We start from the raw sequence: 12488 nt of genomic DNA, 5'->3' as shown, positions 1-12488 counted from the left end.
AGCTGACTTCCTGCCCTTTGGGCAGGGGGCTGGACTCGATGATCTCCCGAGGTCCCTTCCAGCCCTAATGTCTATGAAATCTATGAAACACAGATAGATGTCCAAAAGGCACCAGACCACCAAAGGTTAGTGCTGACTTACTTAAAGGAGCACTTGGAAGGGCTGGATGGGTACAAGTCAGCCAGCCCAGATGACTTCCATCCACGGGTGCTGAAGGAATTGGCCAGTGTCATAGCTGAGCCACCAGCACAGCTGTTTGAGTACTCATGGTGCTCCGGGCAGATCTAAGGACTGGAAAAGAGCCAATGTGGTGCCCATTTTTAAGAAGGGGAGAAGGGATGAGCCAGGTAACTTTAGGCCACTCAGTATTCTAGCCTTGGGAAAATACTGGAAAAAAATCAAAGAGCACATTTGTGAAGGCCCAGCAGGGGAAATTATACTGAAAGGAAACCAGCATGGGTTCATCACATGTAGAACCTGTCTGATGAACTTTATAGGCTTATATGACCAGGTCACACACTGCCTTGATACAGGAGCTGAGGCTGATGTCATCTACCTGGATTTTAAGAAGGCCTCTGACACAGGTTCGCATCCTATTCTAATAGGGAAGCTGGCAGGCTGTGGAGTGGATGCTTACACAGTCATGTGGGTGGCCAGCTGGCTTAGGGACTGCATCCAGATGGCGGTAGTGGACAGGTCATTCTCAGCCTGGAAGGAGGTGGGGAGTGGGGTCCCGCAGGCTTTGGTCCTTGGACCGGTGTTATTCAATATCTTCATCAATGATTTGCACAAGGATGTGGAGAGCACCCTCTCCAAGTTCGCAGATGATACCAAGTTATGGGGCAAAGTTAAAACACCAGAGGGCAGGGAGCAGATACAGGCTGATCTGGACAGGCTGGATCAATGGGCAGAATGAAATAGGATACAATTCAACAAAGATAAACGTAAGGTACTCCACCTCAGCAACTGAGAGGGATCTTGGAGTCATAGCTAACTCCAAGATGAACACGAGCCAGCAGAGTAACAAAGCCAATCGCACCTTGTCATGCATTAGCAGATGCATGACCAACAGATAGAGAGAAGCGATGCTCCCCCTCTACGTGGTATTGGTCAGGTCGCAGTTGGAGTACTGTGTTCAGTTTTGGGTACCGCACTTCAAGAGGGACATAGAGAATCTGGGAAGGGTTCAGAGGAGGGCCACTCACATGATTAGTAGACTCCATGAAAGACCCTACGAGGGAAGGTTGAGGGATCTGGATCTCTTCAGCCTTCACAAGAGACATCTGAGGGGAAACCTTGTAGCCACCTGAAAGTTTATCAAGGGAGGACAACAAGGAATTGGAGATGTGGTATTTACCAAAGCATCCCTAGGAGTAAGTAGGAATAATGGGTGCAAACTAGCGGAGAGTAGATTCAGGTTAGACATTAGGAAGAAATTTTTTACAGTAAGGGTGGCCAGAATCTAGAATGGGCTTCCAAGAGAGGTGGTACTATCACCTAACTCGGAGGTCTTCAAGAGGAGGCTAGACAGTCACCCAGCTGGGGTCATCTGATCTCAGTCCTCTTTCCTGCCAGGGGCAGGGGGTTGGACACGATGATCCTTTGTGGTCCCGTCCAACTCTACAATCTATGAATTATATTCTCACTAATCTGAAGTCCTGGTAAATCTGGATTTAGGATAGATCCGTCAACATAGCTTCATGCTCAATTGATCTACCACGTTCAACAATACAAAAATAAATCTCACTGAAAGCACATAGCTCAAAGAAATCTGCATCAGTTTTAACATTGTGTAATATAGCAGTTATTAATTAAATGGCTTTTTAATGCCAATCCCCACATGAACACATACAAACTATATTTCTTGGGATGTAGCAATGTTGGAAGGTATACTGAAAGCCCAACACTGTAGCCACACTGTAAAGTATTTGGCAATGCAATGCAATCAGGGATTTTTGGGATTAACAAATTCCTAAAGCTAGCTCTGGCTGAGAACCTAGTGGTCATAGGAAGCCCAGTAAATACTCTGAAACCTTCCAAAATTCTTTGGATTTCTGTACTTGCTTAAGACGGATTCTAGGGCTTTTGATTTTGGTTCAAGGGTTTTTGGTAGTGGTTATTACTGCTCTTTGCCTTTCCCACAAAACTCAGAATACTAGAACTAGAACAGTAACTTATTTGAAAAGACATTGAAAAAGAAAGACTTCTTCATCAGAAAGTTGAGTAGGCCAAGTTGGATAATTTAAAATAACATATTCTGCCCACCTTCCCCCCCACCACAAACAACCCTCCAAAAATCACAGTGCATTTCTTAAGCTGGAAAGTGTTACTCCAATCCTACCCCTACCTGATCTTCTGTTCTATTTTCTGCTCCAAGCCCTGTGCTTCTTGCCTGCTCTTCCTTTCCCTGCTACTCCCTGCCCTATCTGCTGCTTTGCTTTCTGCTCCCTGTCTTACCTGCTACTGTGCTGCCAGTCCCCTCCCTGATCTGGAGAGGCCACACAGAGGCTACATGTGCCACTTGTGGTACCAATGCCCCAGGTTGGCCACACCTGATTTGCAGGAACTTATACAAAGAACTAGTTACAGGAAAGAAGTAACAGTTTTGCTACTGCCTTTACAAGGATCTGGACCCAGCCTTGTTGCTGTCCCATCATTCTAGGAAGCTCCTGTTGACACACCCAGGTCATCTCCTGGAATACACTTCCTGGACAGTACAGTTCCAAAAGGACTTATTCTATAGTTTCTAGGGTCAGAAGGGACCTGAGTAGATCATTTAGTCCGATGCCCTGCCGTGGCAGGAAAGATTACTGGGGTCAAACGACCCCAGCAAGGTGTTAATCTAACCTCCTCTTAAAGACCCCCAGGTAGGAGCCAGCACCACTTCTCTTGGAAGTTGGTTCCAGATCCTAGCTGCCCTGACCGTGAAGTAGTGTGCCTCCTGATATCTAGCCTAAATCCACCCTCTACCAGCTTGTGACCATTATTCCTGGTCACTCCTGGTAGTGCTCAGGGAAACAGGGACTTCCCCAATGCCTGCTGATCCCCCCTGACTAGTTTGTAACACGCCACTAGATCCCCTCCCTCAGCCTTCTCTTGCGGGGGCTGAACAGGTTCAGATCCCATACCCTCTCCTCATAGGGCCTGCCCTGCCGCCCCCTGATCATGAGTGGCCTTCCTCTGGACCCTCTCCATGTTGTCCATATCCCTCTTGAAGCATGGGGCCCAGAACTTGATGCGGTACTCCAGCCGCGGCCTGACCAGTGCCGCATAGAGGGGGAGGATCACCTCTTTGGACCTGCTCGAGATGCATCTGTGGATGCCTGACAAGGTACGGTTGGCCTATCTGACTGCTTCCCCACACTGCCGACCCATGTTACAGTCAGCCACGGCTCTGGAAATATCTGGTCTTGGAAGGCCAAATGTTGAGAAGAAAAAAAATGAATATCTTACTTGGGAGCTATGCTACATGAGAATACACTGCATACATGTGCATGCTATCATAGGTATGGATGTACTCAATTCACAGGGCCACCTGCTTTTTTCATTGCCCCTTCAAAGCAATGGTGATTTTTTATGGCTTCCCCCACCCTCTCCTGGGAAGGAAAACCCACCCTTTGCTGAGAGAGAGACAGGCTGAGATGGGGAAACATGTAATTAACATGTAATTAATACAGGCTCAACCCCATGTTAACTCTCTTTTCAATTCAAGTAATTACCTCCTATTGTTCAGGCTAATTGCTCAATTAAAGCTCTAACCTGCAAGAAACAGATTGCAGGGCTACAAAAACCAGATTTTTGAAAAATCTCTGCCTACTTCTATGATAGGGATACAGGGACACAAGAACACATAGAACCAGCAAAATATTTAGGAAACACAAAGCACAAAACAACAGTGATTTAAAAGTAAACCAGGAGACTTAAAACGCACTGTAAAGCATATTTACACAGAACAATGGTAAACTTGGCATCTATTAACAATACATTTACAAGGTATTTACAGGGCCACTAGAACACCAGAACCACTTTTAAAGAGCAGTCAGGTCATCCAGAGTTCATAAACCCCTAGTGAAGCATGTGGGAACAAACCAGGTGCTAAGAAAGGGGCAGCAGCCAGACCAGGAAGCATGTAAGTAACACCAGCTTCTAGCTGCCAGATGATTACTTGAACTGCAAAGAAAGTAAACATCTAATGTTCACCCTCACTGCTCACTTAAAGCCCTCCAGGAAAGGACAATTGCTTTCTCCCTCCCCTCCTCCCTGCATTAAGGCTGCTGGCAGCTTGTTTGCAAATCCTCTTTCTTCTCTCCAAAGCCTTTGCCACTCTCCCCCTCACCCCCAAACAACGGGGCTCCAGCTTTTCAGGGACCGTAGAAAAAAAAAAAAAAGAAGTCACAAGCATGAATTAAGTATACCCCTAGTCAGAGGATAATAGGAAAGTAGGGCTGGAAGGGACCTCAAAGTCATCTAATTCAGTCCCTGATCAAGGTAGGATCATCCCTGGCTAAACCATCCCAAGTGTCACCCATCCAAATCATCCCAGTTAAGTGTCTGTCTAACCAGCTCTTGCAAGTTTCCAGGGATGGAGATTCCACAACTCCTCCCAGTAGTTCTGGACTCTGCATATGAAAAAGAATAAAACTGGGAGGGGGAATTCAGATACACATGCTGTACAAGGTAAGGTAGACAAAGTGCAGTGCTATAGCCAGGAGGTATATTTAGTTTGGAAGAAGGGAGATTAAGACAGGAGCATAATGAAAGTTTTCAAATATATTAAGTGCTAACATGTAAAACAGGAAAAACAACTTATCTCTGGCTGCACAGGATGCAAAGCAAAGAGTTTAAACTCCAGCAAAACATATTTAGATTAATTCTCAGAATAAACTTCCTTACTGTGAGAACCAGCTGCTCAGGAAAGGTGCAAATCTTCTTCATTGTAGTTTTTAAGAAGAAACTGAATAAGCATGTGCATGGGATGGCTTAACAACAGCCAATTTTTAATTTGTACACAGAATTGGACTAGATGACCCCTGCAGTCCCTCCCAATACTATAGTTGTGTAGAATCTCAGAAAACTAAGGTTGGAAGGGACCCCAGGAGGTCATATAGTCTAACTCAATGGTCAAAGCAGAACCACGCCCAACTAGATCATCCCAACTAAAGCTTTGTTTATCCGGGTCTTAAAAACCTCCAAGGATGAAGATTCCACAAACTCTCTGGGTAACCTGTTCCAGTGTTTTACTACCCTCCTAGTTCTTCCTAATATCTAGCCTAAACTTACCTTGCTACAACTTGAGATCATTGTCCCTTGTTCTGTCACCTGCCACCAATGAGAACAGTCTAGGCTCCATCCTCTTTCAAACCCTGCTTCAGGTAGTTGAAGGCTACTATTAAATCCCCATCTCAGTCTCCTCTTCTCTAGAAGTAAGCCCAGTTTCCTCGGTCTTTCCTTAGAAATCACATCCTCCAGCCCCTTCATCACTTTTGTTGGACCCTCTCCAATTTGTCCACATCCTTTGGGGGGGGGGGGGGTGCAAAATTGAACACGGTACTCCAGATGTGGCCTCACCGGTGCTGAATAGAGGGGAATAATCACTTCCATGAATCCACTGCCAACACTCCTACCAATGCAGCCCAGTACATCGTTAGCCTTTTCGGCAACAAGGGCACACTGCTGGCTCATCTATTCATCTTATTGCCTGTCATAATCCCCTGGCCCTTTTCTGCAGAACTGTTGCCAAGCCAGTCAGCCCCCAGCTGACTGTACTGGTGCATGGGATTGTTCTGTCCTAAGTGCAGGACTTTGCACTTGCCCTTGTTGAACCTCATGACATTTCTTTTGGCCCAATCCTCCAATTTGTCTAGGTCACTCTGAATCCTAGCCCGACCCTCCAGTGCATCTACTACTCCCCCAGCTTGGTGTCATCTGCAAACTTGCTGAGGATGCACTCTGTGCCATCTTCCAGGTTGTTGATTAAGACATTGAACAAAACCAGCCCCAGAACCAACCCCTGGGGTACTCCACTTAATGGCTTGATGTCTAGCTGGCAACCAGTATCAATTACTACCCTGAACCCGATGCTCCAGCCAGTTTTCTGTCCACCTTACAGTCCATTTATTCAGCCCATACTTCCTTAGCTTGCCTGTGAGAAAGTTGTTGGGAGACCATATCAAAAGCCTTGCAAAAAAATCAATGTACATCACATCCACTGGTCTCCCCACATCCACAGAGCCAGTCACCTCATCATAGAAGGCAATGAGGTTAGTTAGGCATGACTTGCCCTTGGTGAATCTATGTTGACTGTTCCTAATCATCTTCTTCTCCAAGTGCTCAGAAATGGATTCTTTGGGGATCTGTTCCATGATTTTTCCAGGGACTGAGGTAAGGCTGACCGGTCTGTAGTTCCCTGGAACCTCCTTTTTCCCTTTCTTAAATATGGGCACTATGCTTGCCCTTTTCCAGTCATCCAGGACCTATCCTGATCACCATGAGTTTCAAAAATGATGACCCTATGGCTCTGCAATCACATCGGCCAACTAAGCACCTCACTCACCTCTGCACCCTCAGGTGCATCCCATGGACTTGTGTATGTCCAGCTTTTCTAAAGTCAATAACCTGTTCTTTCCTGACTGTCAGCTGCTCACCACCTCCCCACACTACACTGCCTGGTGCAGTAGTCTGGGAGCTGACCTTTCCTGTAAAGACTGAGGCAAAGTCATTGAGCACTTCATCCTTTTCTGCATCATTGGTCACTACATTCCCCACCTTCATACAGTAAAGAATCCACACTTTCCTTGATCCTCCTCTTGCTACCAACATAGTCATAGAAACCCTTCTTGCTCCCCTTCACATCCCTTGCTAGCTGCAACTCCAATTTCACTTTGGCCTTCCTGACTTCATTCCTGCATGCCCGAGCAATGCTCTATTTATTTTTCCCAGTTTTCACGTCTCATAAGCTTCCTTTTTGCGATTTTGTTTACTGAAGAGTTCCCTGCTAAGCCAAGCTGGTCTTCTGCTATACTTGCTAGGCTTCCTGTAGATCGGGATGGTTTGTTCCTACACTCTCACTAAGGCTTCTTTAAAGTACAGCCAGCTCTCCTAGACTCCTCTCCTCAGTTTGGCTTTCCAGGGGATCCTCCCCATGAGCTCCTTGAGTGAGTCAAAATCTGCTTTCCTGAAGGCCAAGGTCCTTACTCTCCATCTTTCCTTTCCTCAGGATCCTAAACTCAATCATTTTGTGGTCACTGCTGCCCAAGTTGCCAACCACTATACTACATTCCCCACCAATTCTTCCCCGTTTGTGAGCGACAGGTCAAAAAGAGCACAGCCCCTAGTTGGCCACACCAGGAACTTGTCCCCAACACTCTCCAAAAACTTCCTGGATTCCCTGTGCTCTGCTGCACTGACCTCCTAGCAGATGCTAGGATGACTGACACTCCCCATGAGAACTAGGGCATGTGATTTTGAAACTTCCACTTGCTCCCTGAAGAAAGCTTCATCCACCACTTCTTCCTGGTCTGATGGTCTATAGCAGACCTCCACTACAACATCACCCTTGTTGCTCTCCCTCCTAGCCTGAATCCAGAGACTTTCAACAGGTCTATCTCCAGTTTTATACTGGAGCTCTGAGTAGTCATATAGCTTTTCTTTTTTTTCTTCTTCTCTCTCTCCACACATGAAATGCAACTCCTGCTCTTCTTCCTTGTCTGTCCTTCCTGAACAGTTTGCACCCATCCATGACAGTGCTCCAGTCACAAGAGCTATCCCACCGAGTGTCTGTTATTCTAATGTTACTTAAAAAATAAATTTTGGGCAAGGATTTGTTATTTCCTTTCTAACAAAATGGGCATGCTATTAATCCTTATATATTTTATTTGGTGTAAGCCAAAGAAAATGAATAAATATTACTCTAAAAGCAGAAGTGGCCAAAATACAGCCCACCAACTGACTGGATCCGGCCCATAGCTACTCCTGCACACTCTACATAGGCCAAGTCCCACTGGGACAGCCTCCACTACACTTCTGCAGTCCCAGCCCTCTGTCAGCACACAACTTCAGGAAAGGCTGAGGCTACAGCGGGCCAAGTGCTGCTCTGTTCCCCTCACCTCCAGCAGTGACTCTTCTTCCCACTCTTGTCCCTGCTGCACTACTCTGGGCAGCAGGGGGAACGCTTCAGCCTGGCAGCTCCTGCTGGAGGTGAGGGGAGCAGGGCAGCACCTGGTTGGCTGCAGCTGCACTGGAACAGCCCCATCAGAAGTTGCACTGACCAGGGCCCAGGCCAGGGCTGCCAGGCATGGGCAGGAATACATTGTGGCCTGCCTTAGGCAAGGCGTGGCCCCACACGGAGCCCCAAAGAGGCCAGCCACAGCCTGGGTGAGCTCTCCTGTCCTGACCTCCACACAGGGCAGGGTGTGCAGAGAGAAGATCCTGCCCATCCTGCTCTGGAACACTGCTCCCTGCCCACCCAAAGCCCCACAAGGAATTTTGGCAAGTTGTATTTGGGGGAAAGCGGGGAGGGGCAGGCAGGGTAGAGAACACTGACCCAGCCTGCAAGAGCTCACTAAAACCTCTCATGTGGCCCTTAGGCTCAAATAATTGCCCACCCCTGCTCTAAAAGAAGACTGCTCTTCAGTTGACCATATCTTGTTAGGCATAGCAAGGAGACAAAACAGTTGATCAAAGCAATTCCCACAGAAGTGTTCATAAATTACCAAAATAAAACTAAACATCATGCTGTTTAAATAAACTGTTGTTTTGGTAGTTTCATATTGCTCCTCTTCTCCAAATAAAGTAAATTGATTATTATCTGTCTGATTTGGGAATAATATACTCACCCCCTTTGGATCCTTCACAAAGTAACTTCCACTGGATCCTTGGGAGATTCTTTCCGGAAAAACTGCACACTCTATAGCTTGTTCTGCTCTTAAAATAATTTCAGCAAATTCTGGATCATCCAGAAATGAATTCATCTCTGCAGTACTTCCTGAAAAATAAAAATTATCCTAAGTACCACAGAACCATTTAAATGATCATTAACAATAAATATAAAATAAAACTAGTAAAAGTTAAGCAGGAAGAAGGCACTAATACTCTTTGGAGATCAAAAGGTGATACCTTTTGATGCCAGTGGGCAACACCCCCATTTCCATCAGTGGGAGTTTTCTTACTGGTTTCAAGAAAGTGTCTAAAAAAAGTGAAATGCCAAGTCAAGTTTCTGTCAATCCATATGAGCCCATCATAAAAATGTTTACTTTGCTCAGGACTTGTACATACAGGGAAATATATTAAGAATAAAACCCGAGCCATATATGCTTCAAAAACAGATCTGTAAGAACGTAAGTTAACTAAAAGCCTAAAGCTTTTATTGATCATGTCTATGAATCTAGTTGTCTACCTGACTAAAGATGGACATAAAGGTAGTGGAAAGTAAAGCATTTTTTAAAAGCACTGAAAATTATTCAGGATACTTCCTATTTAACAGGTTTGCTTAATATTCTTGGTAAGCTCTTCCACAATTTCAGATGCTATAATGCTCCTCACCAATCACTTATTAGGCAGACAATTGACAGCTCACTTCAATGGCCTAATTATTTCCAGTTAATATTCAAGCTTTAAAGCATTCAAATGGACTAATCATGAAAATTCTTTGCATATTACTTAACACAAGCTATGACTAGATTTACCTGCCTCTGTTAACAGGACTTCTAGCAACAGCCACTAATACCAACCAACATCCACCTGCACACACTTCTGACAGTTTATGCAGTTCTACTCAATAGCTATATTGTCAGAACTAAGTGTAGAAGCCTTACTCCACTCAGCAAGGGTAAAATAGTTCTGTTGGCATAAAGGGGGTTTCTGTTGCCTGAAAGTGTGAATGCACAAAACTGACAACAGAACTGGAGTTCTGCCAAAAGAAATTTTGTAGGAAAAGCTAGGCCACAGAACTTGTTCATATTTGTACAAAGTTGCACCACAAAAAAATGCCATGATTTTAATTTTATTGCTGTTTACATACTCGCAAATCGTAAGTATTTGACAAACTTTCCACATTTTTGTATTCAAGATAAAATCACTAACTTTATTTGTGTAGAAAAGGTTGTAGCCATTTAGCAAAGAAATTTGGGCTTGTCTGCATAAGAAGTTGTTTAGAAGAGGTTAATCTCAAACACCACCGTATGTGGAGAAGAGGTTAATCTCAAACACCACCATATGTGGACACCTATTCCAGATTAAAGCGTGCCTTGTTTCAGTTTAAGCGTGGTTACCTAAAGTTGTAGAAAAGCAGCCTTTTTGTAATAGTAATTCTCAATGCATCGATGCATTGAGAAAAACTGTCTCTGAATAACTCCAAGTGCAAACAAGCTTTTACTCAAAAACTTCTCATGATTTCACAGCCCACCTCCATTTCCACTAATGAGGAAACATCCTCTAGGTGGTTCAGCAGTTTTTAGGGGTTTTTAAGATACTAAAAAGTGAGAGAAACAATACATCTATGTCTTCTAATGCAAACTGATCAAGAAGTAACAAAAAGGCAGGATCAATAGCAGCCTGTTCTCCAGGGACCACCAACTAGTAGTGTCCGCTGGGTGTTCCGAGAGCATCTGTTGTAGTACCCTGATCCTCATCATACTTTGGATATAACTTTGTTTTAAATATCTTTAAAACATAACTGAGATGAACAAAAAGTATCATGACAGTATTTTTGCTTGACATCAGCTATCCACAGGACTACATCCAAGCCTGTTACAGATTACTGAACTGCTTTATGAAAAAAAAAAAAACACGAATTCAATTTTCTACAGGAAATGAGACCTTTCAGTAGTTCTCACCCTTTTTCTGAGCTCATCCTTCCCCCAGGATAAACACCACATCACACAGCTGAGCACTATGAATTTGCCTGTTATACACTGTGCAATGAAATCAGAGCTATGTATGATCATATGTTGTGCTCAATGTGTGATCATGAGGAATGGGGGGATGGGGAAGGAAGTGTACTACATAGTTGTACACAGCAGATTCAAGGCCTCAGCACTTATTCTTAAGGCAGGGCTCCTGTTCAGTTGCCATTCCCACCCTACTCTCCACCTGCCACTGTTGCTCCTGCCATGCCAGGTTCTTTGGGCTCCCTTCCCTGCTACTGGGGGTGGAACAGTGCAGTAAGAGGGGGCTGGGGTGCCCAAGCTCCATGCACAGCAAGGGGGCCAGGTTGCTCATTCTGCACATAGGAGGAAGGAGCCCGGCTTCCCCCAAAACATGTGATCAGCGCCCAAAGCCAGGAAGCAAGAAGAGTGCCGCTGCACGTGCAGCAGGGCAAGCTGGAGAGCGATTCCAATGCAGCAAGCGACATCCAGGTCTGCAGCCTGTGCTACGTGTGGTTCCCAAGACTGCAGCCCAGACTACGTAGGGTTCCTAGCCCTGCCTTACAGCATATGGTGATACGGACTTAGGGATGAAGGATAAAGATTTGGATAAAGCCATAAGGATAACGTTGGTCTGTGTAGGCATTGAGGGGTTGGTTGCCTCTAGATTACGGAATGAGCAACCATCACAAACTTCATTGTCTTCCATTCTAAGTTCAGTTTCTGAACTTTTTAAACCTGCTTTCTAACATAAAAATTGAGCAGGACAAACATCTTAAAGAAAAAACCAATAAAACCATACAAATTCAAATTTCCCATTTGGGAAGATAGGAAAGAGACCCAGGACAAAGGCTCATCACGTTGCTTACTGAACCACGTTCTTCAGACGCTCATGACAGGAGTTATAGAAACATACAGAACAGTACATGTTGCAGATGTATTGACCATTTATAGGGAATCAGAGGGTCAGCAAGTATCAAGTGTGACGCGTTGGAGAAGAATACCTTCATTCAGTGATGGGTCTGCAGGGCAAACCTGAGCAACAGAGCCAAGTCATTCAGTCTGTGGGGCTCCCCACATGGCTTGCAATTTAGTGATGGGAAAGAGAGGTGGCAGCATTGTCACAGGGGTGGCAATTAACCCACCACTGCTCCCCACATAACCACAATTAATCTTGCCACTGTCCTGGCATAACTACCTTGGGTGGGGTCCTGAGCAGGTCACTCATGACCAACTGGAGCAGCCAGGTACAGAGGAGGGGCAGCAACTAAAAGGCTTTTTTAGCTGCTGCACCTTGCTGGGGCCCCAAGTGAAAGAAGCCAGGACCAGCCAAGCGTCCAGAGGGGCTGAGAAGAGCAGGGGGAAGGCCTGCCCGCGAGCCCCCTAGCAGGTCCACACAGACACCTGGGACGGGGACAGGCTCCGAGAGGGGCGAAGCCCCAAGCAGCTGCCCGGGCCGAGGCAGGGGCGGTACCTGCGGGGCAGCGCGTGTCCCTGTCCCAGGCGGCCCCGGCGCCCCGGCTACGGCCGGCGGCGGACGCGCCCAGCAGCGGCTCCTCCTCGCCTTCTCCTTCGGGGCCCGTGTCCTCCTCCTCGCCACCGCCGTCCCGCAGCCGCACGGCCCCG

General features: G+C 46.0%; 1 protein-coding gene across 1 annotated transcript in view; it reads right to left on the bottom strand.

Moving 5' to 3' along the window:
* PI4K2B (phosphatidylinositol 4-kinase type 2 beta) overlaps nucleotides 1–12484 on the bottom strand; it is a gene marked incomplete at its 5' end in the record, with an annotated part of 43355 nt that extends 30871 nt beyond the window's left edge. The window contains 2 exons of the mRNA XM_019552575.1: nucleotides 8835–8983; nucleotides 12337–12484. Of these exons, the coding sequence (XP_019408120.1) occupies nucleotides 8835–8983; nucleotides 12337–12484 (297 nt within the window). The remainder of the gene's footprint in view (nucleotides 1–8834; nucleotides 8984–12336) is intronic.
* Between the last annotated feature and the right edge of the window lie 4 nt (nucleotides 12485–12488).

Source organism: Crocodylus porosus, unplaced genomic scaffold (assembly GCF_001723895.1).
Source record: "Crocodylus porosus isolate Cpor-Errol unplaced genomic scaffold, CroPor_comp1, whole genome shotgun sequence".
NCBI classification, from domain to species: domain Eukaryota; kingdom Metazoa; phylum Chordata; order Crocodylia; family Crocodylidae; genus Crocodylus; species Crocodylus porosus.
This window is presented reverse-complemented; position numbering and strand designations above follow the sequence as displayed.